Source organism: Sinocyclocheilus grahami, unplaced genomic scaffold (genome assembly GCF_001515645.1).
Source record: "Sinocyclocheilus grahami isolate Dianchi unplaced genomic scaffold, SAMN03320097.WGS_v1.1 scaffold622.1, whole genome shotgun sequence".
Taxonomy (NCBI): domain Eukaryota; kingdom Metazoa; phylum Chordata; class Actinopteri; order Cypriniformes; family Cyprinidae; genus Sinocyclocheilus; species Sinocyclocheilus grahami.
The window spans coordinates 333,987-347,088 of record NW_015505801.1 but is presented as its reverse complement, the minus strand read 5'-3'; the positions used below and the strand labels follow the sequence as shown (position 1 = coordinate 347,088).

The 13,102-nt window shown below is 37.2% G+C and overlaps 1 protein-coding gene across 1 annotated transcript in view; it reads right to left on the bottom strand.

Annotated features, from left to right (window-relative positions):
• LOC107557852 (YEATS domain-containing protein 2-like) overlaps window positions 1–13,102 on the bottom strand; it is a 41,063-nt gene that overhangs the window by 10,762 nt on the left and 17,199 nt on the right. Inside the window, exons 12-24 of the mRNA XM_016241419.1 lie at window positions 10,991–11,173; window positions 9,406–9,646; window positions 8,166–8,327; window positions 7,953–8,071; window positions 7,551–7,697; window positions 5,609–5,791; window positions 5,034–5,370; window positions 4,217–4,351; window positions 1,977–2,057; window positions 1,687–1,864; window positions 1,122–1,198; window positions 612–691; window positions 321–522 (exon numbers count right to left, since the gene is read on the bottom strand). Coding sequence (XP_016096905.1) covers window positions 321–522; window positions 612–691; window positions 1,122–1,198; window positions 1,687–1,864; window positions 1,977–2,057; window positions 4,217–4,351; window positions 5,034–5,370; window positions 5,609–5,791; window positions 7,551–7,697; window positions 7,953–8,071; window positions 8,166–8,327; window positions 9,406–9,646; window positions 10,991–11,173 — 2,125 coding nt within the window. The remainder of the gene's footprint in view (window positions 1–320; window positions 523–611; window positions 692–1,121; window positions 1,199–1,686; window positions 1,865–1,976; window positions 2,058–4,216; window positions 4,352–5,033; window positions 5,371–5,608; window positions 5,792–7,550; window positions 7,698–7,952; window positions 8,072–8,165; window positions 8,328–9,405; window positions 9,647–10,990; window positions 11,174–13,102) is intronic.

The window sequence follows — 13,102 nt, the reverse complement described above, 5'->3', positions numbered from 1 at the left end:
GGAAACGAGAGAGAGAGAGAGAGAGAGAGAGAGAGAGAGAGAGAGAGAGAGAGCGAGAGAGAACACTACTGCATCGTCTGTGCCAAGTCTTGTGTAAGTCAAAGTTCTGGAAGAGACACAGAGAGAGAGAACACTACTGCATCGTCTGTGCCAAGTCTTGTGTAAGTCAAAGTTCTGGATAGCTGAGAGAGACACAGGCCATGATGAATTATCCTCAACCAATGGTTCAAATCTCTCACACACACACACACACACACACACACACACACAAACCACATTGGACACAAGCATGTGTGCTGTTACATAAACTACACTCTCACCGGGTTCACTGTCGATCTGTGTGAGTATGTCCTCGATGGAGTCCTCCTCTGTGCGCTGAGGTTCAGGGTCAGGGGGTGTGTAACCACGGAGACGGCACCAGCGAAGCACCTCTTTGGTTCTGGGTGGAGTGAGGGCCTGAAGCCGAGGGGTCCTCTCTAACAGATCAGTACACACACGGCGCACAGCCACTGCTCGTTGCAACTACACAGGGAGAAAGAAAGTAAACGAACACAAATCCAACAGAGCTTACACATGCACTCAGACTAGATGAAACACAAACACTCCTGTACCTCTGCAGCTCTGCGTTTGCCAATGTTCCATGAGTAGTACTGATCCACAGAGGTGGCACAGAACGGATGAGAGTCCTCATCTACAAAGAACACAACAACTTTGATTATTTGGTAAAATTAACTCTTTTTATGCAGACTAAATGAATGGAGACAATCAATTGTTTTCAACATTGATAATAATAACAAATGTTTCTTGAGTACCCAATCCGCCAATTAGAGTGATTTCTGAAGGATCATGTGACACTGAATACTGCAGCAACGGCTGCTGAAAATTCAGCTTTGCCAACACAGGAATAAAATGCATTTTAAAATATATTAAAATAGAAAACTTTTATTTTAAGTGATAATTCACAATATTACTGTATTTTTGATCAAATAAATGCCTCTGTGAGGATAAGAGACTTAAAATATAAAAATTTCTAAGCATTTTTCAAAACTAAGCATTCAGAAAATAGTTATGATTTTTTAATTTCATGCCGATTTTAAAGTCTGTGAAGCTGTCAAACTTACTTTTCTCAGGGACAATCAGGGGGAATTTCTTCACTATAGCCGTCAGAAGTTGTGTCATGTTCTCGATATGCTCCGTACTGAGAGAGATTGACAATTTTTCCAAGATATGTACACAGATATTACAAGCGTTCAACAAAAAATTTGAATTTCCGTCACTAATATTGAGCAGCAGTGGTGCTCCACAGCAACACATTTATTTTTATTTTAGTTGTGAGTTTGCAGACTAGATTGAATCTGATGATAAAAACCAGACCCCTACAAAATAAAATAAATAAATGAGTCTGAATTGGTTAGAAAGTGATTAATGAATGTACTATTTATTCACTCAAGAAACTGCAAGTCTGCATTACTTTTGTCAAAATCCAACTCAAAATGTCAGGAGAATTACATCAGTATTATTACTGACTAGGTGTTACTATAGCAACACACAATTAAAAAAATTCAAAATTGTGAATGTGCATGTCTGTGGGTGTCGATGCCCCTCTGTTGAAATAGAATCCTTAGGCAAAAACTGACATTCAGACAGATCAGGACTGAGAGACACAATTGTGTGTCTAGTTCTTACTTGATAAGTTCATGCGTTGTAGATTCTATGCCCTGTTCGACTTTAATAGTCGCAGCTGCATCTGTGGATGTGGGGGTTGTTGGCAGGGGACCAGAGGTGGGTGCTGTAGAGGCTGGGGCAGATGTTTGGAGTACTGGAGTCGTACAAGTGGAGCTAACCAAACCAGGTTCAGTTTTAACTATGTAAAGACACAAACACAACAGAGGTAAAGAAAAAGTTTGGATGGTTATACACATTACTCCTTGACATTATATCCACTGTATATGTGTATGTGCGCGCGCATGTCTCACCTTGAGCTACAGGTATGGATGCTGAGGAAGCAGCTCCACCTGTGTTGCTGCCAGATGCACCTTTAGCACCAGACTGCATGACTGCAACATACATTTTTTTATTGATCAAAAGAGACGGTAAAGACATTTATAACATTACAAAAATTTTTTCAAAAAATTGCTGTTCTTTTGAACTTTCTATTCATTAAAAAAAGCACCAAATCAGCAAATTAGAATGATTTCTGAAGGATCATGCTGAAAATTCTGCTTGTAAGAACAGAAATAAAACTTTACTTTAAATAGTAATAGTATTTTGTAACCTTTCTTACCTTTGATCAAATAAATCAATTAAATGCAGCCTTGGAGAGCAAGGCTTGGAGAGCATAAGAGAAGTTATATAAGACAAATATTTAAAAATCTTACCAACCCCAAAACTTTGAACAGAAGTGTAAAGGCCTATATATATATATATATATATATATATATATATATATATATATATATATATATATATACACATATATATATATACAGTGGGGCAAAAAAGTATTTAGTCAGCCACCAATTGTGCAAGTTCTCCCACTTAAAAAGATGAGAGAGGCCTGTAATTTTCATCATAGGTATACCTCAACTATGAGAGACAAAATGAGGGAAAAAAATCCAGAAAATCACATTGTAGACACACACACACACAGTATATATATTTATTAAAGACAAAATTCATGACTGCTACAGAGAATAAAGGTAAGCGCCTATCTTGTGGCAAGCATTGTTATTCTTTACAAAATATGCACAAGCTAAATTGTATGGTCAAAATTCACAGTTTAATTAGGACCAATACCAATTTACTGCTAACTACACATCAACAGTGTTCTCTAGGGTACTTTGACTTTATTATTTATGGGCCACTATTAGATAAGCGATAATACAAAAGTATACATTAGTTTGCAGTATTAATCTATCATTCATTATAAGGGCATCTGATAAAACGCATAAATGTAAAAATTTATAGATGTAACTACATCTGTTGCATGGCGACAATTATAAAGTGCCTATTGATAGAGATTTTGCTATATCATGGAATGTAAATATATCCTCACAATATAGCATTACTGTTATTGACACACTAGACTGATTAAATATAAATGATTAAACTGATTAAATATGATATAAATGGGAAAATAAAGCACAGATTTAATGTATATTTAATTTACACAGTGAAGGATGTTTTATTTTAATTTTTACTTTTATTATTCAATTTCTATAGTATTTCTTACTTGAAACCTACTTGAAACCTGCCTTTTGTACCAGGCTTATTTTATTGGTGTCCTTGTTTTATTGGTATGTTTAATGATAAAGATTAAATTTAAATAATTATATACTGTAATTTCTCATAATGTGAAATAACTTTTTGGTCATATTGCCCAAATATTGCCTAAATATGCAATAGTGCTAATTTAGTAAAAGAAAAAAACCTTTCAGCCATTTTTTTAATGTTCTGATTCATGTAGTTCCTGAGGTTTCTCATAAATGTTAAGAGCACTCAAGTCTGCCATTTCTCAATTACTGAATCCTGTAATTTCTTTACATTCTTCCATACTTCCATCCATATCACTATGACAACAGCTTGTTACTGGAAATGGCCTGTCTTGCTGCTTGGATGTTCAAGTACTGCACTCATTTAACAAACTAAACTGAGGCAGCTTCTGCTGCTATGGTGCTGCACAGATCAATCTAAAACAAAGCTAGCAACCAGGTAGAGAGAGCGCAAAATGAGAAAATGAAAACCATATCTGACAGGTAAGTGTCTCTGGAGCTCTGTTCACCTATTACTGTCATCACTGATGAATGCTGAACAAAAACAAACATCTCTGATAAACACAATCGGGCAGGCTCAACACGGCTGACAAAAAATATCAGTCCATGAAGGCTGGCAGAATTAGAACTCCTTAACAACCTGACACAGCCCATCATGACACACAACAGTGTCTTGCTTAAGATCACAATGGTGATAAATCATAAATCACCACTTGTAGAGACTCAAACCTACTTTTGGTTGCCAGCCAAGATCTATAACCACAAGGCACATCTATAGGTTTTGGAACAAAGCTTATGTGTATCAGAGCAGTTAACTGGAACATGAAATTGAAAATAAAAAAGTCTAACTTGACAATGTTACACAGATTCAAAGCCTTCAGGAAACTACAGATCAGGAGTGTGAGTCAGGCTGGGTGGGTATCAGAGGAACAGGGTGCTGTTACCTTTGCCGACAGGCATCAAGATGGTCTGCAGCCCTGAGGACCCACTGCCCACACTGAGTTGCTTCAGCTGGTTAGTTGGGATGGTCAGAACTGTCTGCTGGGAACTGGACTGAGCTGGGTGCAACTTCAACATACCTGCAAATGTAGAGAATCATGGTGACACCTGAACACCAAAATGTGGCCAAAAAAAAATAAAAAAATAAACAAGTGAGGCAATTAAAGCAATTAAATGCAGATGGACAGCTTGCATTATTCAAAAATATACATTGTAACATGGTTATTTAACATATAAACCATTTTTCATTCAATTTTCCATGCACAAACCATGATGGTTACAGCGATATACATGATGTGTAACAAAGATTTGTCGTACCGCCCTAATTCATGTTAATAAAAATGTATTTCACTCTTGAAGCTAATGGACAGAGAGACCATTCAACCACCAGATGGGAAAAAAGACATTTGTGATCCAATTTAAATGCATGTGGGAGTCTGTGAGAGCTTTAGCTGTTTGTCATTTTAAAGGTGTGGTGACAGTAACAATGTTTCGGCAAAATTTCACAGGCCATTGTCTATTGCCAATAATGTAGCAATGTATGAAGCACATCTCATACAGAAGTCACTTTAAAACCAAGCAGCTTTCTGTTGGTCAATGTGGTAAATTTGCATGACTAAATTGAACCCATTGTGAAATCAGTGAGGGGAAATCTTTCACCTTCATATGAAATTCCAGACTGTGCGCGCGAAAGGTGTGATCACACCTTTAAAACATTTTTTTTAAACAAGGGGCAACTCTGGACAGCAGAAGACTGGTTACCTGAGATGGTGGCAGCAGTTTTCCCACTGACCGTTCCTCCACTAATCAGTGATGCTGCAGTGAGCAGTGAGGGGCTTGAGCTTTTGGACCCGCCCACTACAGATGACCCCACCCCCTTCGACAGGCTAATGAGAGGCATGTTGACGCTCTTGGCGACTGTGACTATGGTACCAGTGCCAGAGGCAGAACTCTTTACTGTGCTGGCGGCAGAGCTGGCACTCTTGGCCGCACTGATCACTGCAGCTTGATTGGCAGCTACAAGCACAGGGTGCTGCGGTGGCGCTTTAGCCATCTGAGGGAATGGCTGAGAGGACGATCCTCCAGTGGCTTCTGCTGACTGTAGGGGGAAAAACATTAGAGGGACTATAAATAGACAAAGTGACTTCAATATATCAACTTTGTAATGGAGGCACAACACAATGAGTTTTCAGCATGAACATTTTTTGTCTCAATTGAAAGTTGAAGTCAATGACCTAATCATGGAATGTGGTTTTAGACCAATAAGACTTTGGTAGGGACAGAGCTACACTTCTTGATTAGACAATGTAGAACACACAGACAGGTAAATCTCTTGCCTGTTGAGAGGTGGATGTGGCACTGGGTGTGGATGGGGTTGAGCTTGTGGCAGTGATGACACCTCCCGTCATTCTCAGGGTGGTTGTGCCGGGTTTGCTCAGGTGACTTGCTGCGGCAGCTGTTACCATCTTCACTGAGCCATCTGACAGCTTCACCTGAGAACCTTGAGACCCACCCACCACCTGTCAATCAAATATTAAAAGAAAGAAGTTGAAAAACCCAAATCCAACAATCTGATAAATGTGTTATTCCTACCAGAGGGTCTGTTCTTTACAGTTCTAAATAAGACTGTCAGCCTTACAATCACATGAAAAGGTAAATAAGACACATACTGAACAACTACAATCTAAAACAATGAGATTCTCCCAGTCTCTTTTTTTACATTCTGTGTTTTTTGCAATAATGGACTTTAATATTCATGCCAATACAGCTTCACTGGACTTTAAAAAAAGAGATAAAAAAAGACGAGTATCTCCCTTACATAACAGCATACGCAGTGATAGAGCAAGAAGTCTTTAACTTGTCTTTCCTTCTAATGTTGCTTCTCTCTTGCTCTTAAGCTCACAGCAAATACCCTCAATCAAACACAAATGACCATGACCACCAGAGTACTGAAGTAGATCAGGCACTAATCGATATGTATGGTCATCTTACTGCATGCAAACAATCTCTAGCAGGTCTAATGCACCAGAGGAAGAGGTTTGATTTAGTCTCACCTGTGCTGAGGGGGGGATAACGAGAATTATAACAAAAAACTATCGAGCAGAAATCATGGTGCCCTATGTGCTCCACTTTATGATGAGAATTATGAGGGTATGATTCAAATGGATAATTAAGCAACAAGAAGAAAGGTAGTAAGAGAAGGAAGGAAGGAAGGAAGAGAGACCCATGAGTGTATGTTTACAGGTTGAATTACAGCTCAAATGTCAGCTGCAGGCATACTCATTATCCTCTCTTATAATCAGGACACACACATGCAGAAAGGGCTCTAGAGAGTGTAAGTTCTTCAGAAGAGGCGTTGTGTAACAATAATGAAAGTGCAGCAAGTGAAAGAAAGAAAAGGAGAGATAAAGCAAGATCAATGAGAGAGAGAGAGAGAGAGAGAGAGAGAGAGAGAGAGAGAGAGAGAGAGAGAGAAAGAAATCGATGACAAAGAGGTAGGAAATAATGGCAAACCCCTCAACACTTTTGCTTTTATACAGTAGCTAAACGGATCTCACTCCTTCTGAGTCACTGAGTTTGAGTGTGTGCATTTTAACATTTTATTTCTATATTTTTACTTCATCTATATAAAAAAAACAATATAATTTTAATATAAATCATTATAATATTCTAATTTATATAATATTAATAATACATACTGTAATATATAATATATATACATTTATTATATCAACTAATAATGTATAAATAATACATTATATTACCAAAAAGAAAGAAAGAAAGAGAGAGAGAGAGAGAGCGAGAGAAAGAAAGAAAGAGAAAGAGAGAGAAAGAAAGAAAGAAGAGAGAGAGAGAAAAAGAAAGAGAGAGAAAGAGAAATGAGAGAGAGAGAGAGAGAGAGAGAGAGAGAGAGAGAGAGAGAGAGAGAAAGAAATCGATGACAAAGAGGGAGGAAATAATGGCAAACCCCTCAACACTTTTGCTTTTATACAGTAGCTAAACGGATCTCACTCCTTCTGAGTCACTGAGTTTGAGTGTGTGCATTTTAACATTTTATTTCTATATTTTTACTTCATCTATATAAAAAAAACAATATAATTTTAATATAAATCATTATAATATTCTAATTTATATAATATTAATAATACATACTGTAATATATAATATATATACATTTATTATATCAACTAATAATGTATAAATAATACATTATATTACCCTGTAGCTATATAACTATATACAGCAGAGGGGGAAGTAGAGGTGTTGTTAAATCCTTACTTTGTTACACACCTGAGCCAAAATGGCTGCCTTCTGACCGGCTGTGACCCGAATGGCCTGCTGGGTACTGGATGCAGGACTTGATGCCACGTGACTACCAGAGGTCTGTTTCCCAGAGCCCCCTGGCTGGCCAACCAAGAACGTGCCCTGAAAAGATTGATAATGACTTTGTCAACATAACCCAAACTGACAGAAAAAGGCTTCTGGGATGTGTGTGTGTGTGTGTCTTTGACTGGACATTGCTTTAGACAACAAAATCACACACTGAGCTCAACATATTAAACAGAGGTCATTCAAATGGTGTTAGTTAGTAACTAAATAAATAGTATGTCATGATCAATTCTACAGAGTTTAATGTGTGTCAAAATCTTAATTTTAAATGATTACAGAAAATAATTTCACCTGAGGAGTCTGTTTGAGGATGTAAGAAGTGTAGGATAAATTGGAAGGCAGGCTGCCAGACCCTGAGGACCCACTGGAGGACTTCGACCCTCCAGAACCAGAACTCTGAGACTGTTGGCCTAGAGACAGAGATAAATTTAGTTAGATGTTTATCTGAATACAGAAAGAGACAATGACAATGTTCCCAAAATCACATGATAGTGTGTGTCTGACCTGCGCTGTGTGAGGTTCTCAGAATAGCTCCCTGAGGGATCAGTAACAGTTTGCCTTTGCCCGATGGGTTCTTGCTGTTGGTGGTCAGGTAGAGCTTGGTTCCCGGAGGCAGATTGGCCAGGTTTGCCAAGTTATTTGCCGGTAGCTGTAGGGTGGCCATAACTAAAAACAAAATGAAGACAAATCACCACAAAAACAATTATTACACAAAAGAGAAACATATTATAGCAGCAAATAGTACAGTACCAGAGAATAAATGCTGAATATGGACAAAAAAAATTAAAGTAAAAAATTAGAGAAGTTATCAGTGAATATCAATTTGACCTGTTCTGCACTTAAAGCTTCTGTATAGCTTAGAAAACATGAAACTGTATTAGCTACTTTCATGGTGTTTTGTCCTTAACAGCCCATGGCAGCTATGTTTTCACTGTTTGGAGAAAAAGCAGTGTGAACATACACTACCCTTCAAACGTATCTTTTTGAAGAATTTAATCCTGTATTTGGATGCATTCAACTGATCAAAAGTTACAGTGAAGACATTTATATTACAAAAGGATTTCCATTTCAAATAAATGCTGCTCTTTTGAACTTCTTTCACAAAAATATTTAGTAGCAGCACAAATGTTACTTGAACACCAAATCAGCATATTAGAATGATTTCTGAAAGATCAAGTGACAGTAGTAATGGCTAAAATAGACAACAGTTATATAAACTTGTAATACAACATTACTTTTTAACTGTATTTTTGTGCACTACTGTTAATGGTAGCATACATCATTTTGCCGTAATCTCTATTGACATAAGTGGACTCATAAGATGCAGAAAATGTGTACAACATGGACCTATACAGAACATACAGCAATACAGCTTCTATCTATTTCATATACCACTAACAGGCTTCCGATATGAATCCACATATGGGTGTCTTTAAAATTAATCAAACTAATTCCTGTTTCCCTCTGTGGCGGCAGGGAGATACAAGTGTCTGACTGAGTAATGGTGTTTCCTAATGGTTTAGTCAGCGTTGCGGTACAGCCAGACACACTTAGATTAGCCCTGTGAAATTCCCCTCTTAGCACAACATCTGCTGATCAGCCTGACAAACACTTCTCCAAACACACAATCTTGTTTTTTCACCCCCCTTTTTTTTCCCAAAAAAAGACAGAAGAGCAGGGATCACATTAATTAAATGGCTGCCTTTATGGCATTATGATGGTAAAAAAAAATGTGTACTCTGACCTCCACTCTTGCCACTTCCTCCAGACCCACTTGCTGCCTTGGTAACAGCATGCACCTGCTGTCCCGTGATGCCGCTTGCACCGCTGCCTCCTCCACTGACAATTGCCTTAGCGATGCCCTGTGCCACCACTTGCTTTTGGCCCACAACCTTGGACACAGAGGGGCTGGACTTAGCAACCAAGATCTGCCCGCTGCTCATGGAGACCTGTTTGACAGCAGAGCCCAGTGGAATCCCCAACACCTACACACACACACACACACACACAATCTGTTACTCTGCAACCGGAAATACTTGTAAATTGCACAACTGAGCTATCATAAATCAATAAATGAAAAACTTTTGGTGTTCTTTTGGTATAAAATGCAGTTTTATAAAATATTTACTCACCATCTTTCTTCTACTCATATTTTAAAAACTAAGTATAATCAAACAGTTAAGTACACTACTGTTCAAAAGTTTTGGGTAAGTATAGTTTTTGCTCATCAAAATAGATATTTTATCAAAAATAGAGAATATTATTAAAATATATATTAAAATATATTGTATTCCTGTGAAACAAAGCTGAATTTTCAGCAGCATTACTCCAGTCTTCAGTGTCACAAGATCCTTCAGAAATCATTCTGATATGCTGATTTTATGCTCAAGAAACATTTCTTATTATTATCAACGTAAAAACAGTTGTGCTGCTTAACATTTAGTGCAAACAATGATACATTTTTCAGGAATTTTCGATTAATAGAAAGAACAGCATTTACCTGAAATATAAATCTTTTGTAACATTCTAAATGTCTTTACTGTGACTTTTGATCAATTTTGTTCATCCTTGCTGAATAAAATCTTATAGACTCCAAACCTTTAAACAGTAGTAGTATATGTTATCTATTAAGTCTTATTTCAATATGAGAAAAGGTTCATTCACGCCTCTACAGTAATGTTGATTAGTGGTTACACCTTTAAGGATCTGGACAACTATAAATGGGCCCGATCAAGTAAATTTATCTTTAAAATACATATATAATAATTATACAAATCAAAGAAAATGGCTTGACTTAAAACCCAGCGATCTAATGAGCAATATAAAAAAATATGCAATAAATGTGCTCAAGACTCTACTGTAATGTCAGGGAGTTAAGACGTCTTTTTTGCACAGAATGACTCTAAACAGGATGTCTGAATGACTTTGACTCTCAGGTGCTAAAAATGGCCACAGTAAAGAGATGAGTAGGAGGTCCACAGAGACACAATGACCTGAGATATGTTTAGACTGCATGACCACAGCGCACTCCAGCTTCAAAAACTCTCTCAGACAGGACGGCCTGCATTGAGGGATGAAACTATAGAAATAAAGAACTGAAGTATGGAACTAGCTAGACATAATTTTTTGGACATCATAAGAGCATCTGAACAATCTTTGAGCCATGATGCCCAAATGTTTAGGTAAGCAGCTCACTAGGTACTGAAACACAGGCAAAGAACGTTATATGATTGGTGTAGAAACACTTAAATTATAAAACGTAAATAGTCAAAATGAACATTACCATAATGATGAACAAAACAAAACAAACAAAAAGCATTCATAAAAACCTTGCTGGTTGTGGCACTTCCTCCAGTCCCCATCCCACTCGGTTTCTGCGGTGACATGGCTATCATGTGACCGCCCTTCACTGTCACATACTGCGGTTGCTGCTGGGATGTTGCTGTGGAGACAACCTGTTGCTGTGGTGATGGCTGGGTGGGCACCTCTCCTGGTTCTTGCTTTATTATAACCTTAAGACAGACAGACAGCATTTTTATTACTCTGTGCTTGTCATATTACTTCGAGATGTGCACTGAAAAGCCATCAGTTTGATTCCCGGTTCAATGTCAACGATATTTTCAGATATATTGGATGTGTGATCCAATCCAAAGTTAATTTAGTGAATCACACATTCCCTTGAGTAAGATAAACACATGCTTCTCTGAGGGAAAGGCTGAACATCGAGATGAACTCAGTGAACTTAACTTCCTGCCAGTAGCACACAGCAAAATGCTCACTTTGACAAACTTCATCAAACAAAACACCCCATATTCTCAACATCACTGTCATATCTCTCATATAAACAACACTCTTAATCTGAATTTAAAATCAAATGTTGTTCCTTTAGAAACTACATTGCAAAAAAAAAAAAAAAAAAAAAAAGATTTGATACAGCTACTTATTCTTTACCCTTCACCCGGGAGATTGATTGACAGGCAATCTGACCAGTCATAACGCTGAATCGGTTTTGTCCGACAAACAAACCAGACAGGAGGAGAGTACATTAATGTGGGTAAAAAAAAAAAAAAGTTGGGTACCGACGTCTTTCCGCGACTGAAACAAGATACCTTCTGATGTTCATTCATGTTTATTTTGTGCTATAACTAGTAAAGAGGAAGAGAAAGACGATTCGTTCATGTGCTGCTTGAACTGAGGAGCTACAGTAAACTGTCACAACACATTAAAGAGCCACCAAATGGCATTTATTGTCTGAATTTCTTTTAAAAAAAGGCCAAATTTGAATGCTGATACTTTGTTTCATTCAAAAAGTAACCTGCTCTGTCTGTCGGAGCGTTGTCTGTGTCCTCTTTGCTCTGCAATGTATTTTTCACTGCGTGAAAACATACTGTATGTTGCATGAGAGTGGCATGGCTTGTTGGACATAGCAACAGTAACTAAGAGGGGTGGGTCTTTGTGAAGGATCAATTAATTACATGATGTGGCAATTAATCAACCTAATTAATTGCAAAATAAATTTGCCTGTGAAAATACCCCCAAAAGATAACTGAAAGCCATTATTTTGTTCAATGAGAAAAATATCAAATAGATATTACAAAAAGTAGCTTTATAAAGAAATATTTTATTTGATTCAACATAAAATTTGTATAGTTCTGTACACTGTTCATGTTCTTAAACCTCCTGGGATGCTTTTTAAACAGTAACAGTACTGTATTAATATATTATCACATACATCCATGTGATGGAATAGTTTAAGAAATTCATATATAGGCACAATTTATATTTACAAAACTAATTTTAAGATTAAGACTAATTGTAAAATTAAGCAAACTACTGTCCAAAAAAGATTAAGAAATTAATTTTATTTTACTCAGCAAAGCAGGATTTAATTGATTAACGGTGACAGTAAAGACTTTTAAAAATATTGAGCAGCACAACGGTTTTCAACACTGATAATAATAAGAAATGTTTCTTAAGAACTAAATCAGCATATTAGAATTATTTCTGAAGAATTATGTGACACTGAACACTGGAGTAAAGATGCTGAAAATTCAGTTATGCCATCACTGGAATAAATTAAATTGTATGAATATTTCACAATATGCTGTTTTTACTGTATTTTTTTTTCATCAAATAAATGCAGTCTTGGCGAGAAGGGACTTCTTTCAAAAACCTTACTGATTCCAAACACAAAGCACAAATTATTTTTGACTATTCTGAACATCTGTGAGCCATTCCCACTGCATGTCCACACATAAAAGTGTGTGTGTGTGTGTTCTGGGAATACTCCAGTCCTCTGCACAGCTTGTGCAAAAACAGCAGCATCATGCCACAGATAGATGTCCCATTTTAAACCTTCACATACACACACAGCTGCTGCAGACCTCTTACTGCACCACCTGGCAGTAACTATTAATAACTACCGGTGATAATTTAGCCCG